This window comes from Ruditapes philippinarum, unplaced genomic scaffold, assembly GCF_026571515.1.
Source record: "Ruditapes philippinarum isolate M1 unplaced genomic scaffold, ASM2657151v2 ctg5054_1_1_1_1, whole genome shotgun sequence".
Lineage (NCBI taxonomy): Eukaryota > Metazoa > Mollusca > Bivalvia > Venerida > Veneridae > Ruditapes > Ruditapes philippinarum.
Window position 1 is genome coordinate 29,516 of NW_026858390.1, and position 15,247 is coordinate 44,762.

General features: G+C 31.6%; 1 protein-coding gene across 3 annotated transcripts; it reads right to left on the reverse strand.

Moving 5' to 3' along the window:
* Positions 1-337: 337 nt before the first annotated feature.
* Positions 338-10,441, reverse strand: LOC132753053 (sulfotransferase 1B1-like). 3 transcript variants are annotated; one of them, XM_060743463.1, is made up of 8 exons: positions 10,284-10,441; positions 8,925-9,128; positions 4,562-4,692; positions 3,994-4,183; positions 3,570-3,673; positions 2,438-2,606; positions 1,820-2,005; positions 338-753 (listed from the first exon to the last, which is right to left on the reverse strand). In XM_060743463.1, exons 2-7 carry the CDS (start codon positions 9,097-9,099, stop codon positions 1,869-1,871), a joined length of 906 nt encoding a protein of 301 aa, XP_060599446.1. In that variant the 5' UTR covers positions 9,100-9,128; positions 10,284-10,441; the 3' UTR covers positions 338-753; positions 1,820-1,868. The 3 variants fall into 3 exon arrangements, with proteins under 3 accessions (XP_060599446.1, XP_060599447.1, XP_060599448.1); XM_060743464.1 differs by lacking the exon at positions 338-753 and having other exon boundaries at positions 1,677-2,005; XM_060743465.1 differs by lacking the exon at positions 338-753 and having other exon boundaries at positions 1,872-2,005; positions 2,414-2,606.
* Positions 10,442-15,247: the final 4,806 nt, after the last annotated feature.

Below are 15,247 nucleotides of genomic sequence, written 5' to 3' on the forward strand. Positions count from 1 at the left end.
TTAATTAACCAGATGAACAGAAATATTATGGTATGTCCGTCATTCAATCCTATATATTACCTTGGAACGAATTACCAACTTATACAAGTTTAGCCTTCCAACATTTCTTCTAGGGCAACACTAGATTATTTATAAATATGGTAATAAAGCAGATTTAACTCTAAACATCTTTGTTGATAAAAACCTAGTAGAGTTCTCAACAACATAAAGTTATTAGAATGTTGCTTATGTCAAATCATCATTTATTTTGAATACTCTTCAGGGTTTAAAATTAAAACACATGTACATACATGATTCCGTGATTCCAAACAAACAAACAAACAAACAAAGACTATAGTTACCTTTAAATGAATTGTAATTATTGTGCTCTTAAATCCCTAACAGTAAAAATCGGTGGGCGCGCACTAACGCACTAACCCTCACTTTCTACATTCTTTTAATTGTGAAAACATAGACAACAGTACATTGTTGCTTGAACTTTGAAACGGGCTATAACTCATAAACACATAAAACTAATAAAACATTAACGTACGAGTATATATATCTTATCACAACGGCTGTTTGCCTTATTATACAACCAATTATACTATTAAATCTGTATAATATACGTATATTATTTATACACATACATAATTTATCAGAAGAGTATTTTATCATCCATTGAGGTTTTATCAAGTTTTATACAACTGGTACAACGTATTCTTCAATCAGACCTTCTGACTTCACGTTATTATATCTTATTATGTCACATTATTAGTCCCCTACCGGTTTAACCGGAGGGGACTTTAGGTTTACCCTCCGTCCGTCTGTCCGTCTGTCTGTCTGTCCGTCTGTCTGTCAGTCCGTCCGTCCACAAAACTGGATCCCGCGATAACGCAAAAAGTACTGAAAATATTTTTATGAAACTTGATATATGGATAGATGGCAGTATGGAGATTATGCACGTCTTTTTTTTTCTTCCTATGTTGAAAATTCTGGTTGCTATGGCAACAAATAGTCTGAAAATATGTCAAATTTAACACATAAACTGGATCCAGTGATAACTCAAAAAGTACTGAAAATATTTTTATGAAACTTGAAATATGGGTAGATGGCAGTCTGGAGATTATGCACATCTTTTTCTTTTCTTCCTATGTTGAAAATTCTGGTTGCTATGGCAACAAATAGCCTGAATTTCAAGATTTCTGATTTAAATTTTTCAGCTTTTTCACTATATGTTCTTTATTTCTTAAGGTGTTTACTTCAAACTTTAAATATAAGTTTCTGGTCATCAACCACATCATATGTGACAAGGTTTATAACTCTAGCACAAAAAAATATCAGTATTACCTCCCTTGAACTTAGATTTTTTAGGGGAAAAAATGTTGTCTTTTTTAAATAACTTCTTTATTTCCAAATGTATCTACTTCAAACTTCATATATATGTTTCTTATTATCACTCGACATTTTTGAGAAGGTTAAATACTCTAGCAAGACTATTTCCAGAATTATGTCCCCCTTGAACTTAGATTTTTTTCGAGAAACTGGTATTTTCACTCCAACTTCTTCATTCCTTATAGGATTTACTTTAAAATCCCACATCGTAATAATATGACAAGGTTGTATAAACAAAATTTCCTTACTAAGCATGGAAACTTAACACATTACTGTGATATAGACAAACTTATTTTATTATGTTTTGTGGTTGATATTTTCAAATACAGACTTCATCCTCAAATTCATTATAAATGGCAATACACAGGAGTGTATGACAATTAAAGAACTTTTTGAGGGACCGGTAGGGGACTCCTGTATTGCCCGCAATACTATCAAATGCTTGTTATAATTATTTCACAATTCTACAATGCTGCTATAATTCTACAATGCTGTTACAATTTGTTATCCATCTGTTTCATTCTCTCATATCTAAACTTATGTTTCGACGTTTTCATCATTTTACTATAGACCTTGTCAAAATGTTCATTTTGTGCTACTGTAAACCAGTTCTTCCAGTCTCCCACGTCACCTGAAAATATGAATATTGATTGGTGTATTCATTGATGAAAAATATCATTCAGTTATAACCATGTCAATTTATAAATATGGGATTTAACATTTCTTTATATTCTATTAAAGGTACTGTGTGACATATATAAAGGATACTTAAGTTATCTTACTACAAACATTTTGATTGCCAAATTATCTCAGAGTGTAACAGCTATATTTGCCATAATTTGATTTGCATTGTCTTCATATTTTATGCACAAAGTCTCAAAACTGTTTTATTTTTAGACACAATGAAGAAGTTTAAGCTTGTTTAGTATATGTAGTATGTTTTTCAACAAAAAAGAAACTTTCGAAAACGCAAGAATATTGCAAAAAATGTCTCAATAACTTCTGATGTAATGTTTGTTTCTATAAACATCTACTGTACTTTTTTTTCTCTCTCTCTACAAACCTTTCCTATAGAATGAGAAAGTTTCTTCATCACCACACGGATATAAATACTCCTGTTTATCTTTTGCCATATTATCAAATTGACATTTTCTACTAATGGCTTCAAAAAGACCGTCTTTGTCATCAACGCCAAGAAACCTTCCGAGACGGGATACTTCCAAAAGAGAGTTCTGTTTTTTTGTAAAAAAATGTTGCTTTAAAATTGCTACATAAAACTATATAAAATGAAAATATAATTCTGTAATTAAAATATATTTCTGAAAATAATTAGACATATCGTGTCATGGGAGACAATTGTTTTTTCGTGGTGTTTTGGACGAAAGTTTGAAGGCACAGTATGCCTAACAAATATTTTCTCTTCTTGAGTTGAGACTTACACGAGTTTAATGATATTTTATAAATCATTCAAAATTACATTAATGTTTATCAGCTCAGATAAGAAGAGCTTTATGTGAAATCATATGCAATAAATGTAGAAAAATTGTTAATAAGTAGTATTTTGACTTTCATAAAAACTACTCACTCACTATAATTACACTAGTCTTATGTCCAAACAGTAACAGAAGCAGTAGATAGTTCAGATATAGAGGATATTAAATGAGTGTAGATTCAATACTGAAATTATTAAACGAGTTGTATTTTATGCCAGCTTCTGGCGAGCATTATAATTGTTTTTTCAACGAGTTCAATAAATTAAGTAATCAATCTTCACGAATATAATATTCTGTTTATAACATAACCAACATTAAATCTGTTTACATTGATAATAATCCTCGTTTGTTCTAGCAGCGCAAATGCCATCACGTCAAAATATATGTACGACCATGCAGTACAGTTTTACGGAGTCGCAAAAGTGACATGGGCATGTGAAAAATACAACTATTTCGGTATTTTAGAATTGTAATTGAACATTAAAATTCAGGGGTATTTGATAAAATTAGCATTTTAGTCATAATGAGTCCTTAAATGTTTATAATTGTGACATAAAATGTAAATGATTACATATTTTTGAAATTGCCTACACAGAAGAAGTATTGTTTTATCACTCAATAGTTACATCAAAAGTATCTTAATCTTATTATTTTAACATAAGTTCAATTTCGATGAATTATAGAAAATTATCCTTAAGTTACCTCTTTTAGGTCCTCATAATAGACTAGATGTATGGGAAGTTCAGGTGAAGTCGACATTTCTCTCTCCCACTCTAAGACATATTCGAACCAACTGTTGTATTCCGCTGATATAACAAACAGAAACATTCTTGTCAAGCTCAATATCTTTCCTCGATAATTATTTTCAATTGATTATAAACAACAGTGGCCATATGTTTCTTTTCTAAATGCTTTACCTTTTAAACGCTCTTACTTCATCATTGTTAAGTTCTGGTCCTAAACTCAAGTACATTGACAGTTTGAAATCCTACCTAAAAATGTTATTTGTTCTTTTTTGTCCTTGGTGGTCCTTTCTTTAATTTACAAGTTCTATGTTATCAAAGAAAAGTAAATAAAATCATTTATACTATTAACTATAGCATCTTTATTTGATAATTGAACTTACTTCTTCCTTGTAAGAACAACGGAAGAAAGTGATCCCATTTGCCGTCGTAATTGTACAAAGTTATACCCTTAGTATGATTGTATAGGGATACAGCCAAATCCTTCGGATTTCGAAGCACGTAAATCATTTTGCAACCGAGTTCTTTTGCTTTCTCTGGAAGGCGACTGTAATAGACATGGGTGTTTAGTACCTGAAATAATAAAAGGATTAATTGTTTATAACTTAAGTAAGAAAATGTTTCTAGTAAAACTTTAAAACTCTGTTAAAAATTTACCAACGACATCAAAAGATAGAATAAATGCCAAATTTATCCAACACTTCTGCGACGAATGCTCAATGTTCAGCCGCCCATGAGATGGACCTACCGCTTCCTAGTGTGTTGGGACCATCTTCTGTTTAAGACTATTGTCGTATATTATTTGCGTTTTAAGTAATGCGCGGCTATATGCACAGTTTGGTATAGAGTTGGAGTTTTGTGACATTCTGCTCAATTAGTAATATCTAGCTGCCTTTGTATTAGAGGTAATTGGTTAAAATATTATTGTAGTCTTATATAAAGCAGATATACCCGAGGGGATGGCAAACTTTCCAGTAAGTCCCAAGAAGAGCCCTCCAGCATATTTTCAATTTTGCTTCTTTCAATAGTTTCGGCTTTCCCTTTAAACATCATGGAAATAATTTCCCATGTCCAGTGTGTACCTGCAAGAAACACTAAAGTTTTATTTCGTTTAAAAACCAATAATTTATTGAGTGTTGAAACGTTACAACATTTGTTTTGTTCAATTGTAATGATATGATATCAAACTTTATAAATCGAACATACTGTCTATTTTCCATATGTACCAAGAAGTTAGCACTGACATCGAAGATCGGAATTCAGCTTTTAATTAATTTCGACCTTTAAACTTCGAGATAGCTCGAAACTCAAAATTCAAAGAAAACAAAAGCTAAAATTGCAACCAGCCTTTAATTTTGAGTTAGCTCGAAGATCGAAATTTAAAGTAAGCTAAGCCAATTCCCGCGCTTGAGTTGAATTTCGAGCTGGCTCGAAGATCGAAATTCAAATTTTGCAAAGCTGGAGTTGAATTTCGAGCTGTCTCAAAGATCGAACGTCGAAACTTGCAAAAGCCGAATTTCGAGCTGGAGTTGAATTTCAACCTGGCTCGAAGATCGAAATCAAAATTTGCAAAAGCTGAATTTCGAGGAGTTGAATTTCGAAGTAGCTTAATTTGAAGATAGAACTTAGATCGAATTTCGAGCTCGATTTGAATTTTGAGCTGGCTCTAAGATCGGAATTCAACATTTTCAAAAGACGAATTTCGAGCTGGATCGAAATTCGCATAAGTCGAATTTCGAGCTGGACTAGCATTTCGAGCTGGCTGGAAATTCGAAATTCAAAGTAAGCAAAAGTGAATTTCCAGCAAGGGTTAAATTTTGATTGGGCTCGAAGATCGAAATTTAAAGTTAACATAAACTGAACTTCGAGCTGAAGTTGAATTTCGGGCTTGCTCGAAGATCGAAATTCAAAATTTGCTTAAGTCGAATTTCGAGCTTGAGTTGAATTTCGATCTAGCTCGAAGATGGAAACTCGAAATTTTCAAAAGCCGAATTTCGAGCTGGAGTTAAAGTTCGAGCTGGCACGAAGATCTTAATTGAAAATTCGTTAAGGGCCGAATTTCGAGCTGGAGTTGAATTTCGTGCTGGCTTAAAGATCGAAATTCAAGTTTAATTTGAGCTAAAGTGGAAATTCGAGCTAGCTCAAAGATCGAATTTCAAAATTTGTAAAAGCCGAATTTCGAGCTGAAGTTTAATTTCCAGTCAGCTCGAAGATCGAAATTCAAAATTTGCAAAAGCTGTATTTCGAGCTGGAGTTTAATTTCCATTATCGAAATGAAAAAAAAAATGCAATAGCCTAATTTCGAACTGGAGTTGAAGGTGGCTCGAAGATCGAAATCTAAAATTTTAAAATGTCGAATTTCGAATGGACAGGTATAGAGCAAGAAAAACGAATTCAGTAATGGTGGTTATTCTGAAATTTGTATTAGTTAAGGTCAGATGACACTAACGTCAAAAAAAGAAGAAATATATTTGTGTAAATTATAATACCAATACATAGATAAAAGTTTTCTTTGCATGACCTGTTTTGCTATACTGGATATTTTAAGTTACCGTAATATACTTATAACACGTGTGTAACATTGCATGAAAAAGCATGCACGTATATTCTTTTCCATTTGTTAGAAAATAAGTATTTTTTTTATTTAGTCGTCACTAAATGTACATGTATAAAAGGACGATGTTTTATAAAATTGCTAAAACAACGAAGAGTAGTTTTAACTTAGTTGTTTTTTTTTGTGATGGACTTTATATGCATGGTATTCTTCTCTCATCTAAAATATCTTTTTCGTTTATAAGTTAAAATGCTCTTTGAATATTTGCGAGTGGTGATGATCGAACGTATCTTTGTACATGTTATAGGCGAAAGTTCATCGCCAAGGTATTGTGGAACTAAGTAGGTCACCTATGATGAATATTCCAATGTTCATGTTTAAAATAAATGATTTTATACATAGTCTAGTCTTAACTTTCGCGTAAGCTTAAGACAACAATATACACCGATATGTCATTATTTTACAATTATAAAATAATTTCACCTGTTATTCTATCTTTTATATTTTAATGTAACTAAACTATGCATATGTATATTATTTTCATATGTTGTATGTACATTGTATATACTTTGTAAACATGTTACGCTTTACAATTTTTTGGGATTATAAAATTTAATTAAAAAAGATTTCAAAGCAAGTTAGCTTCATTGCTGAAGCCTTATATTCAATCATGCTCTTTACTTTTAACATATTCTGGTTGTTTACGTGCTTATCGCTGGCTGGGACAAAAAACAATTAGTTAATAGTTAGAGAAAAGTAATACATTTTATGGTAAAACATTTTAAAAGCATTTTGATCTAATCAATATGAAAATCTAACAGTTTAAGAGCAAATTATTTGCAAAATGTACCATGTAAATGATTAGAGGCGTACATATTAAAATTTATGACATATTAAGGTAAAAACTTTATTTATGCATGAGAGATTTCATCTCCGGTTAAATGTATAAAAGCATTAAATCTAAGTAAAGTAGATCATGCCTGTGTTAAATACGAAATGTTCCTTTCTGTATATGTTCATATTTTGCTGGTTTTATTGCTTGCATAATGTCATTATACGGGTTTTTGACAGCAAAGTACTCGTTAACTCAACTACATGTCAATATGATCAAGATCTTATAATATGACTAATTCATTGAAGCATAATACTATTGTTTATATATAGTCCAATCTTCAATGTATACGTTACTAACTGTCGTATTTTTTCCTGCCTAAAATGAGAACATGATAGTAGGTTTATAGAACTCCATAAAATCCATGATTTTATCTGTTTAACTGAGTTGACTACAATCATAATTAATTGTTCCTGGTCATTGTGTCATTTCTCTTATGACAAGATCAGCTGATTTTTCTTATTGATTAAGCGGATATGTTAACACTTTCACAATTTTCATGACTTACTAATAAACATATAGATTCTATAAATGTTTATTCAAACGGCCCTTCATTTTCCTAAAGGTTTTCTTGTCATTTGCTTTGCGACCACATATATTTTAAATGTTTAATTCTTCTACTTACATCTTGATGATTATTGTCATTTTAACTATCTGATAAAACCTGTTCTTTTATTGGCGCAATACTCGTACTATAGTTCAAAAGTGTAAATTAAACAAGTTAACAATTCTTATAAATGATAATCATTTTTGCACAAAACAAACTGATTTACATGCGAAATACAATTTGAGATGATAGAACCTAATTTAAAACATATAGATGATTTTATACCTCCGATTAGAAATGGGATGAAGAGTCTTTAAAATGGCTTATTTCATTTGAAATTAAGGTTTATTTATAATTATTATATGTATCAATGACTCCTGTCAATAAATGAGGTAAGTCATGTAAATTGAATGAAACTCCATTTCGAAATTCGACTTTATAAAAATTTTGATTTGATCTTCGAGCTAGCTCAAATTCCACTTCAGCTCAAAATTCGACTTTAAAAAAGTTTGGATTTCGATCTTCGACCAAGCTCAAAATAAAAGTCCAGTTCGAAATCGGCCTTTCTCAAATTTTGAATTTCGATCTTCGATTCAGCTCGAAATTCAACAGCATCTCGAAATTCGTCTATTGCAATTCTTTTTTATTTGGATCATCGAGCTGATTGGAAATTAAACGCTAGCTCGAAATTCAACTTTTGAAAATTTTGAATTTCGATCTTCGAGCCAGGTCAAAATTCAACTCCAAATCGAAATTCGGTCTTTACAAAATTTGAATTTCAATCTTCAAGCCAACTCGAAATTCAACTCCCGCTTGAAATTCGGCCTTTGTGACTCTGAATTTCAATTTTCGAGCAAGCTCAAAATTCAACTCCAGCTCGAAATTCAGCTTTTGTTTATTTTAATTTTGATCTCCGAGCTAGGTCGGAATTCACTATACACTGAAGTTTGATCTTCGATCTTCGATGTCTTTGCTAATTTCTAGATACTTTATCCATTTATGATTAAACAGATGTTAATGAATAAAGCTATAACAATTATTTAGCTAATTAAAGTTAAGTCACTATGTTTTGGTCAATAAACATTTCGGGATTTATTTAAAAAGACATACGGTAAAGTAAACAATTTTTGGTTCACACAACTCATAGGACAAGTAAAATGCATATATTTTAAATAAAAGAAATAAAAACATGGTAGCCGGTTGCCGACTGTTTGCTTTTCGGAAGTCCTGGCTGACTGTATTTTGTCGTCGCAATTCCTTTTTGTTCCTTTAAGCTAATCTTTTCAGTATGTGTGCTACATGAAGAAATAAAAACATTTACCTGACTTAACAGGTGCGCATATAAAAACATCATCTGGTCTACATTTGAAGTTTGTCATTTCTCTGATTCTCTTCGCGATTTCTGTTGGTTTTCCAAATGTACAAGTTGTATAGCCGTCGGTATCCAGGTAGGTTATACTGTGACCATCGCCATCATCTTGTTTATATTCCGTCATTATTTCCTGGCTTCTTAAAGTGTGTACAACTACAGATATCCATGTAATGACATTAACACTGATTTCAAACACAATCTCTGATCAATTAAAATCATTATTATAAATAAAAACTTCAAAGGTTTGATATACATATATCATTTATTACTATGTTACTGATCTGCACTACTTCAAGATGTTCATACAAATATATCAACTGCGTTGCAAGATGTTTATTATAAATTTGATAAGAAAATGTTTTTACGTTTTAGACAAAAATATATTTTATTTTATTTTCCAGTTTATAACCCTTCTTACTGAAATAGAAAAACTGAGTAACTCTTGCAATCGACTGAAAAATTTATTCTGTGAGCTTTATCTTGTCGATACTGTATTATAGGGCATGCATGAACGTGTATGTGCATATGCTAAGACGGCAATAAGGATATTTTGTAGTTTTGTAGAGGCATTTTATCATGTGTTTTCGTGTCAAAAGCTGAGACAAATTTGCGTTTTAAAAAATGTCCTTACTTATGATTCATATGTTATAACTCCTTCAATTTCTGAATAGCGCTGCTTATCTATGAAAATTAACACATTGTGGATCAAAGCGCGTGTCATTGAATATCTTACTTTCTTCATGAATTAAATATGATTGAAGTATAGAGTCTTTGACCAAAAATAAAAATGAAGATAGAACTATTATTTAATATCAAGTTATATAACGTCCTAGGTCCTAAGCTAAAATATGACGTTCTGTTTATCACAGCGTTGTTTATATCATAAAACCAGGCAAAAAAATTGCCGTTGCAATCAAATTTGAGCATTGAGTCAAATGATAATTTTTCTCTTAACGCTTACTATAGAAATTTTGTGAGATTTGAGTCGCCCACTTGCGGTGAAAATGATAATTACTATTTAGATATCCAGTGAAGCTGATATGTCAGTAAATATTTGCGTACGAAAGTCAGACAAAGAATAAAAACACGAACACACACACACATGCACACGCACACACACGCACGCACGCACGCACGCACACACACACACACACACACACAGTCCGGAAATTCAATTGTTATAGAAATCAATGTAAATGCCTTAAAATGTTTCGATAAAAGATAACTGCCATCGTAAGATCAATTAACTTATATAGCATCGGTAACAGTAATCCTCTTTGAACAAATAACCATATTAGAAAAAGATACCTTTTTACGTCCAAATGCAAATAAAAAATAATCGTCCTTTTTCTTGAAATTATAATTGTTTGTCTATTGCGTCAGACACACATATCGTACTTAAATGATATACGTTACATTGAATGTTTAACACGAAACACTATTTGCGCCCACGTTATCGAAGTGTATAAAAACTGAACCAAGTTTATACATAACATATGCATACTTTTATGGGTTTTTAATGAGATCATTTTACTTGATTACAAGTTAAATGTTGATCCTGAGCATCAAAGACGCAATCAAAGTCACAGTGAACAGTCACAGGTAATTTACAAAATCAGCCTTGAAAATCGTTCTCTATTACAGTTGAGTAACCGAATCGCTAATATTTTTTCTCCATGTTCTTGGTATGTGCTCATTGTTTAATAATTGAGTTGGATATTTTTGGGGAAAAAGTAGAACCAAATGCATAAATTCACAAAGTAATGCCATGTCTGAAATACTGAAATGTTTGTCTGTTGCGACAAAGAGTAAAAGGTCTGGTCGAAGCAAAACAAAATGGATAACAAGTGAAATTGAAATTATTGGTTTACTTAAAATAAGTTCAAGACAAAGGCAGAGGTAAAGAAAATATCTTCGTTGTGCCGAGAATATGTCCATTTAAATATTGGTGCGAATTGCATAATTAGGTTCGAATGTTTTTAAGGACGAACTGTTCTATAGATGGGTCTGTCTGAAACTTAATGGTTGAGCTAGGCGGTTGATACAGAACCGCTTCTCTGATATTAGGCGTGCGCTAGGATGGGTCTAAATGTTGTAGATAGTGATATTGATCATATTTGTCCTGGTTCCCTTCCCTCCGTCAACGAAGACTAAATGCTAGCATACAGAGCATCATATTAATATGGCGACAATTTAAGGCGGCGTCGAAGTTCAATACAGGCGGAGCAAATGAAGTAAGTTACACTGCCCCAGTCGTTACCTCTCTCAACTGTTAAGTTTTTGAACGATCAAATATTACCTGGCCCATTGGCACGTTTTTTGTTCGGTAAATAAAATTAGATAATGATAAAAGGAATATGATATTCAAACATGGCATTTTCACTTCAGTTAAATTCCTTAATTTCTTAAAGCTCGGTGACATGTTGTACGTAAGAAAAGCTATTTTAATTAGAAAATTTGAAAACAATGTGATTTTGTTAAAACAAAAAAAAAAAAAAAAAAACAACAAAAAAGCACAAAATTAAGTCTAAAATGTTCTCCATTGCTAAGTAGACGAATGCATATCTACTAGACACCGCGTGCACACGGCATCTTATGATGTAAGGTTTGGTAAATTAACTACGGAACAATGTAAAGGCCATCGCCCAAGAGCGTGTTGCCCTGAAACACAAATCACGACAGTACTGTAAAGGAAACACCAAATCAACACCGTGCGATAGCAACAACTCGACAGTACGATAACGGAAATAAAACGTACGATAACGAAAAAAGGTACACTACCACTTTGATGAAATTGCGAGAGTGTCGTGCTTTTATGGGATCATACTGTAGCCATATCTGTATTGCCCTGTCATGTTATTTCACTGAAGAACTGCCAAAATATAATGGTACAGACTCCCAAATATACTTGATGGTTGTCCTGCTTGACGAATGTCGTGCAAACTACTTAATTTATGTTCAGTTAGAATATGATGAAAGGTTATCTTAACAGTAAGTATAATAATGTTCAGTAAAACTTAGCACATACATGTCTTAAAGAAAATAAGTAAAATGAATCACTTTTTAAAATAAACTAAAATGAATGAATTACACAATACATAAATAAAGTAATAACACATGATACAGAATTTGCATTACAAAGCGTGTATATTAGAATTACATATTTTGGAACATATGAGCCGTGTCATGACAAAACAACATAGTTGATTTGCGACCAGCATGCATCCAGACCAGCCTGCGCATCCGCGCAGTCTGAGCAGGACTCATGCTGTTCGCTTACAAACCCTATGAAAGTAGAGAAACTGATAGCGAACAGCATGGATCCTGATCAGACTGCGCGGTGACGATTTGGTGTAGTTCTTGACCATGAATTGTGTGAAAATCATATTGGTTTATTCGCCTTAAAATTATTTTCAATTTATTGTTCAAAATGACCAAAAAAATTAATGAAAAGCGTTTTAAATCCATTAAAAATTTCTGATACAAGTTTGCCTTAAATTCTCTTAAAATATTTCATTTAAAAAATAGGCACAGTTTTATAAAGGTAAGAAAACAAGCCACACTTTATTCGTTCTTGAAGTTTGCACAAACACTTAATGCTTTACTTGATCTTTGTAAGAATGTAAAAAAGTATGTTTTATGTCTATGCTTAGCTAGTGCGCAGCACTTAAGCGTTTTCCTTTAAGAAACTGTTTTTTCATGTTATCTTTGCATCTGACATTATAAAAAAAAACAAGCACAACAACCTGATCTCACACGTTCACATAATTTATCAGAAAATTTTATAATCCATTTGAGGTTTTATCAAGTTTTATACAACTGGTACAACGTATTCTTCATTCACTTCTGAATTCACGTCATTTTAGGTAATTATGTCACATTATTATAATTATGTCACAATTCTACAATGCTGTCACAATTTGTTATCCATCTGTTTCATTCTCTCATATCTAAACTTATGTTTCGACGTTTTCGTCATCTCATTATAAATTGTCAAAATATTCATTTTGTGCTACTGTAAACCAATTTTTCCCACGTCACCTGAAAATATGAATATTGATTGGTGTATTCATTGATGAAAAATATCATTCAGTAATTTTTAAAATGACACTTTATAAATATGGGATTTAATATTTCTTTTTATCTTTTTATTTCAGTTAAGGTATTTTTGTGGCATATGTAAAGTTATCTTATTAAAACACATTTTAATTTCAAAAAGATCTAAAAGTATAACAGTATATCTGATATAATTTGGTTTGCATTGTATTTCATTTTTCAGGGACAAAGTTTCGTACATGTTTTATTTTTAGACACAAGAAGTTAAAGCTTGTTAGGTAGTACGTTTTCAGCAAAAAAACTTTTGAAAAAGGAAGAACATTACCACAGCTATTTTACTGATGTGAAAATTAAAAAAAAATGTTTTAATAATTTCTGATGTAATGTTTGTTACTATAAATATCTGCTGTACTTCTTTGCTCTCTCCACAAACTCTTTCTATAGAATAAGAAAGTTTCTTCAACACCGCGCGGAAATAAATTCACCTGTTTATCTTTTGCCATATTTTCAAATTGACATTTTTTAAAAGACTGTCTTTGTCCTCATAGCCAAGAAACTTTCCAAACGGCATACTTCCCAAAGAGTGTTCCGTTTTTGTAGAGAAAAAAAATGTTGCTTCAAATTTGCTATATCTAACTACATAAAACGAAAATTCTGTAATTAAAATATATTTCATAAAATAATTATACACATCGTGTCATGGGAGACAATTGTTTTTTCGTGTTGTTATTAAGTAGAAAATTTGAAGGCACATTATGCCTTAAAATATTTTCTCTTCCTGAGATGAGATTTATTGGAGATTAATAATATTTTATAAATAATTCACAACATATTAATGTTCATCAGCTCAGGTAAGAAAAGATTTATGTGAAAACATATGCCATAAAGGCAAAAAAAATGTTAATAAAGTAGTTTTTTGACTTTCATACAAAATAATTCATCGCTGCAATTACACGAATGGCCAACCAGTAACAGAAGCAGTAAATAGTTCAGAAATAGAGGATATTAAATGAGTGTATATTCAATTAGTGTAGATACTGAAATTATTGAACGAGTTGTATATCATGCGAGCTTCTGGCGAGCAGCATATTGTTTTTTTCAAGGAGTTCAATAAATTAAGGAATCAATCTACAAGAATATAATATTCTGTTCATCACATAACCAACAAAAGTCTGTTTACAGTGAAAATAATCCTCTTTTTCTTAACGCGCAAATGACGTCACTTCAAAATATATCAACGACCGTGCAAAACAGTTTGACGGAGTCGCAAAAGTGACATGGACATGTGAGAAATACAACTATTTATGTTTTTTAGAAATTGTAATTGAACAATAGAATTCATGGGTATTTGATAAAATAGCTTTTTCAGGCATAACGAGTCCACAAATGTCTATAATTATGTATGCCATAAACTGTAAATGGTTACATATTTTTGAGGTTGCCTGCACTGAAAAAGTTTTGTTTTATCACTCAGTAGTTGCATCAAAAGTATCTAAATCTTGTTTTAACATTTTTAAATTTTTACAATTTCGATGAATAATAGAAAATTATCATTAAGTTACCTCTTTTAGATCCTCATAATATACCAAAAAATGTTCTCTGTATCAATCCTACAGAATATGATTTTAATAGTTCTGTTTATACATTTGTCAACGTTCCCCCAACTATGTATGAGGGATGAAGTGTCTGGGGGAGCCCGGAATGTGGTGTCGTGTTCCCGCATGTAGATGACATAAAGTAATACGTATCCCAGCATTGTTTTTCAACATAATTCAATAAATTCAGAAACACATATTAAAAACCTCGATATTGTTCAACATTACCAGATCTATATTAGTTTTATTATTAATGCATGTAACAATTTTGATGGATAGAAAGTAATACCTTCGGTTCCGGTTCATGGTCTTTGTTGCATTCATTTTTTACTCTTAAATGACATATTCATCAATGGTATCCATTATTAGTGATTAAATAAACAACAATTGCATCCTCGAAGACAAAATTTGTACCAATCTTCAGCAGATTTGGATATGATTTGAACAAGATCAGCTGTCAAATTCCGTCAAATTTCATATGGGTACTTGCGGAAGTAACAAATCCCCATTGAAGAGCGGTGTACTGTATTACATCTCGGTAACCGTTACTAAGGATGTACAACACCAAAAGTAGCCTGTAAAATAAAAATAAGTAACAGACCATTAAAATGATATACCTGT

Coding starts and splice junctions, on each gene's coding strand:
- LOC132753053 (XM_060743463.1), bottom strand. CDS start 9,099: ATGACGGAATATAAACAAGATGATGGCGATGGTCACAGTATAACCTAC. Junction 4,184..4,561: donor AAAGTTTGCCATCCCCTCGG/GTATATCTGCTT, acceptor TTATTATTTCAG/GTACTAAACACCCATGTCTA. Junction 2,607..3,569: donor ATTATGAGGACCTAAAAGAG/GTAACTTAAGGA, acceptor ACAAAAAAACAG/AACTCTCTTTTGGAAGTATC.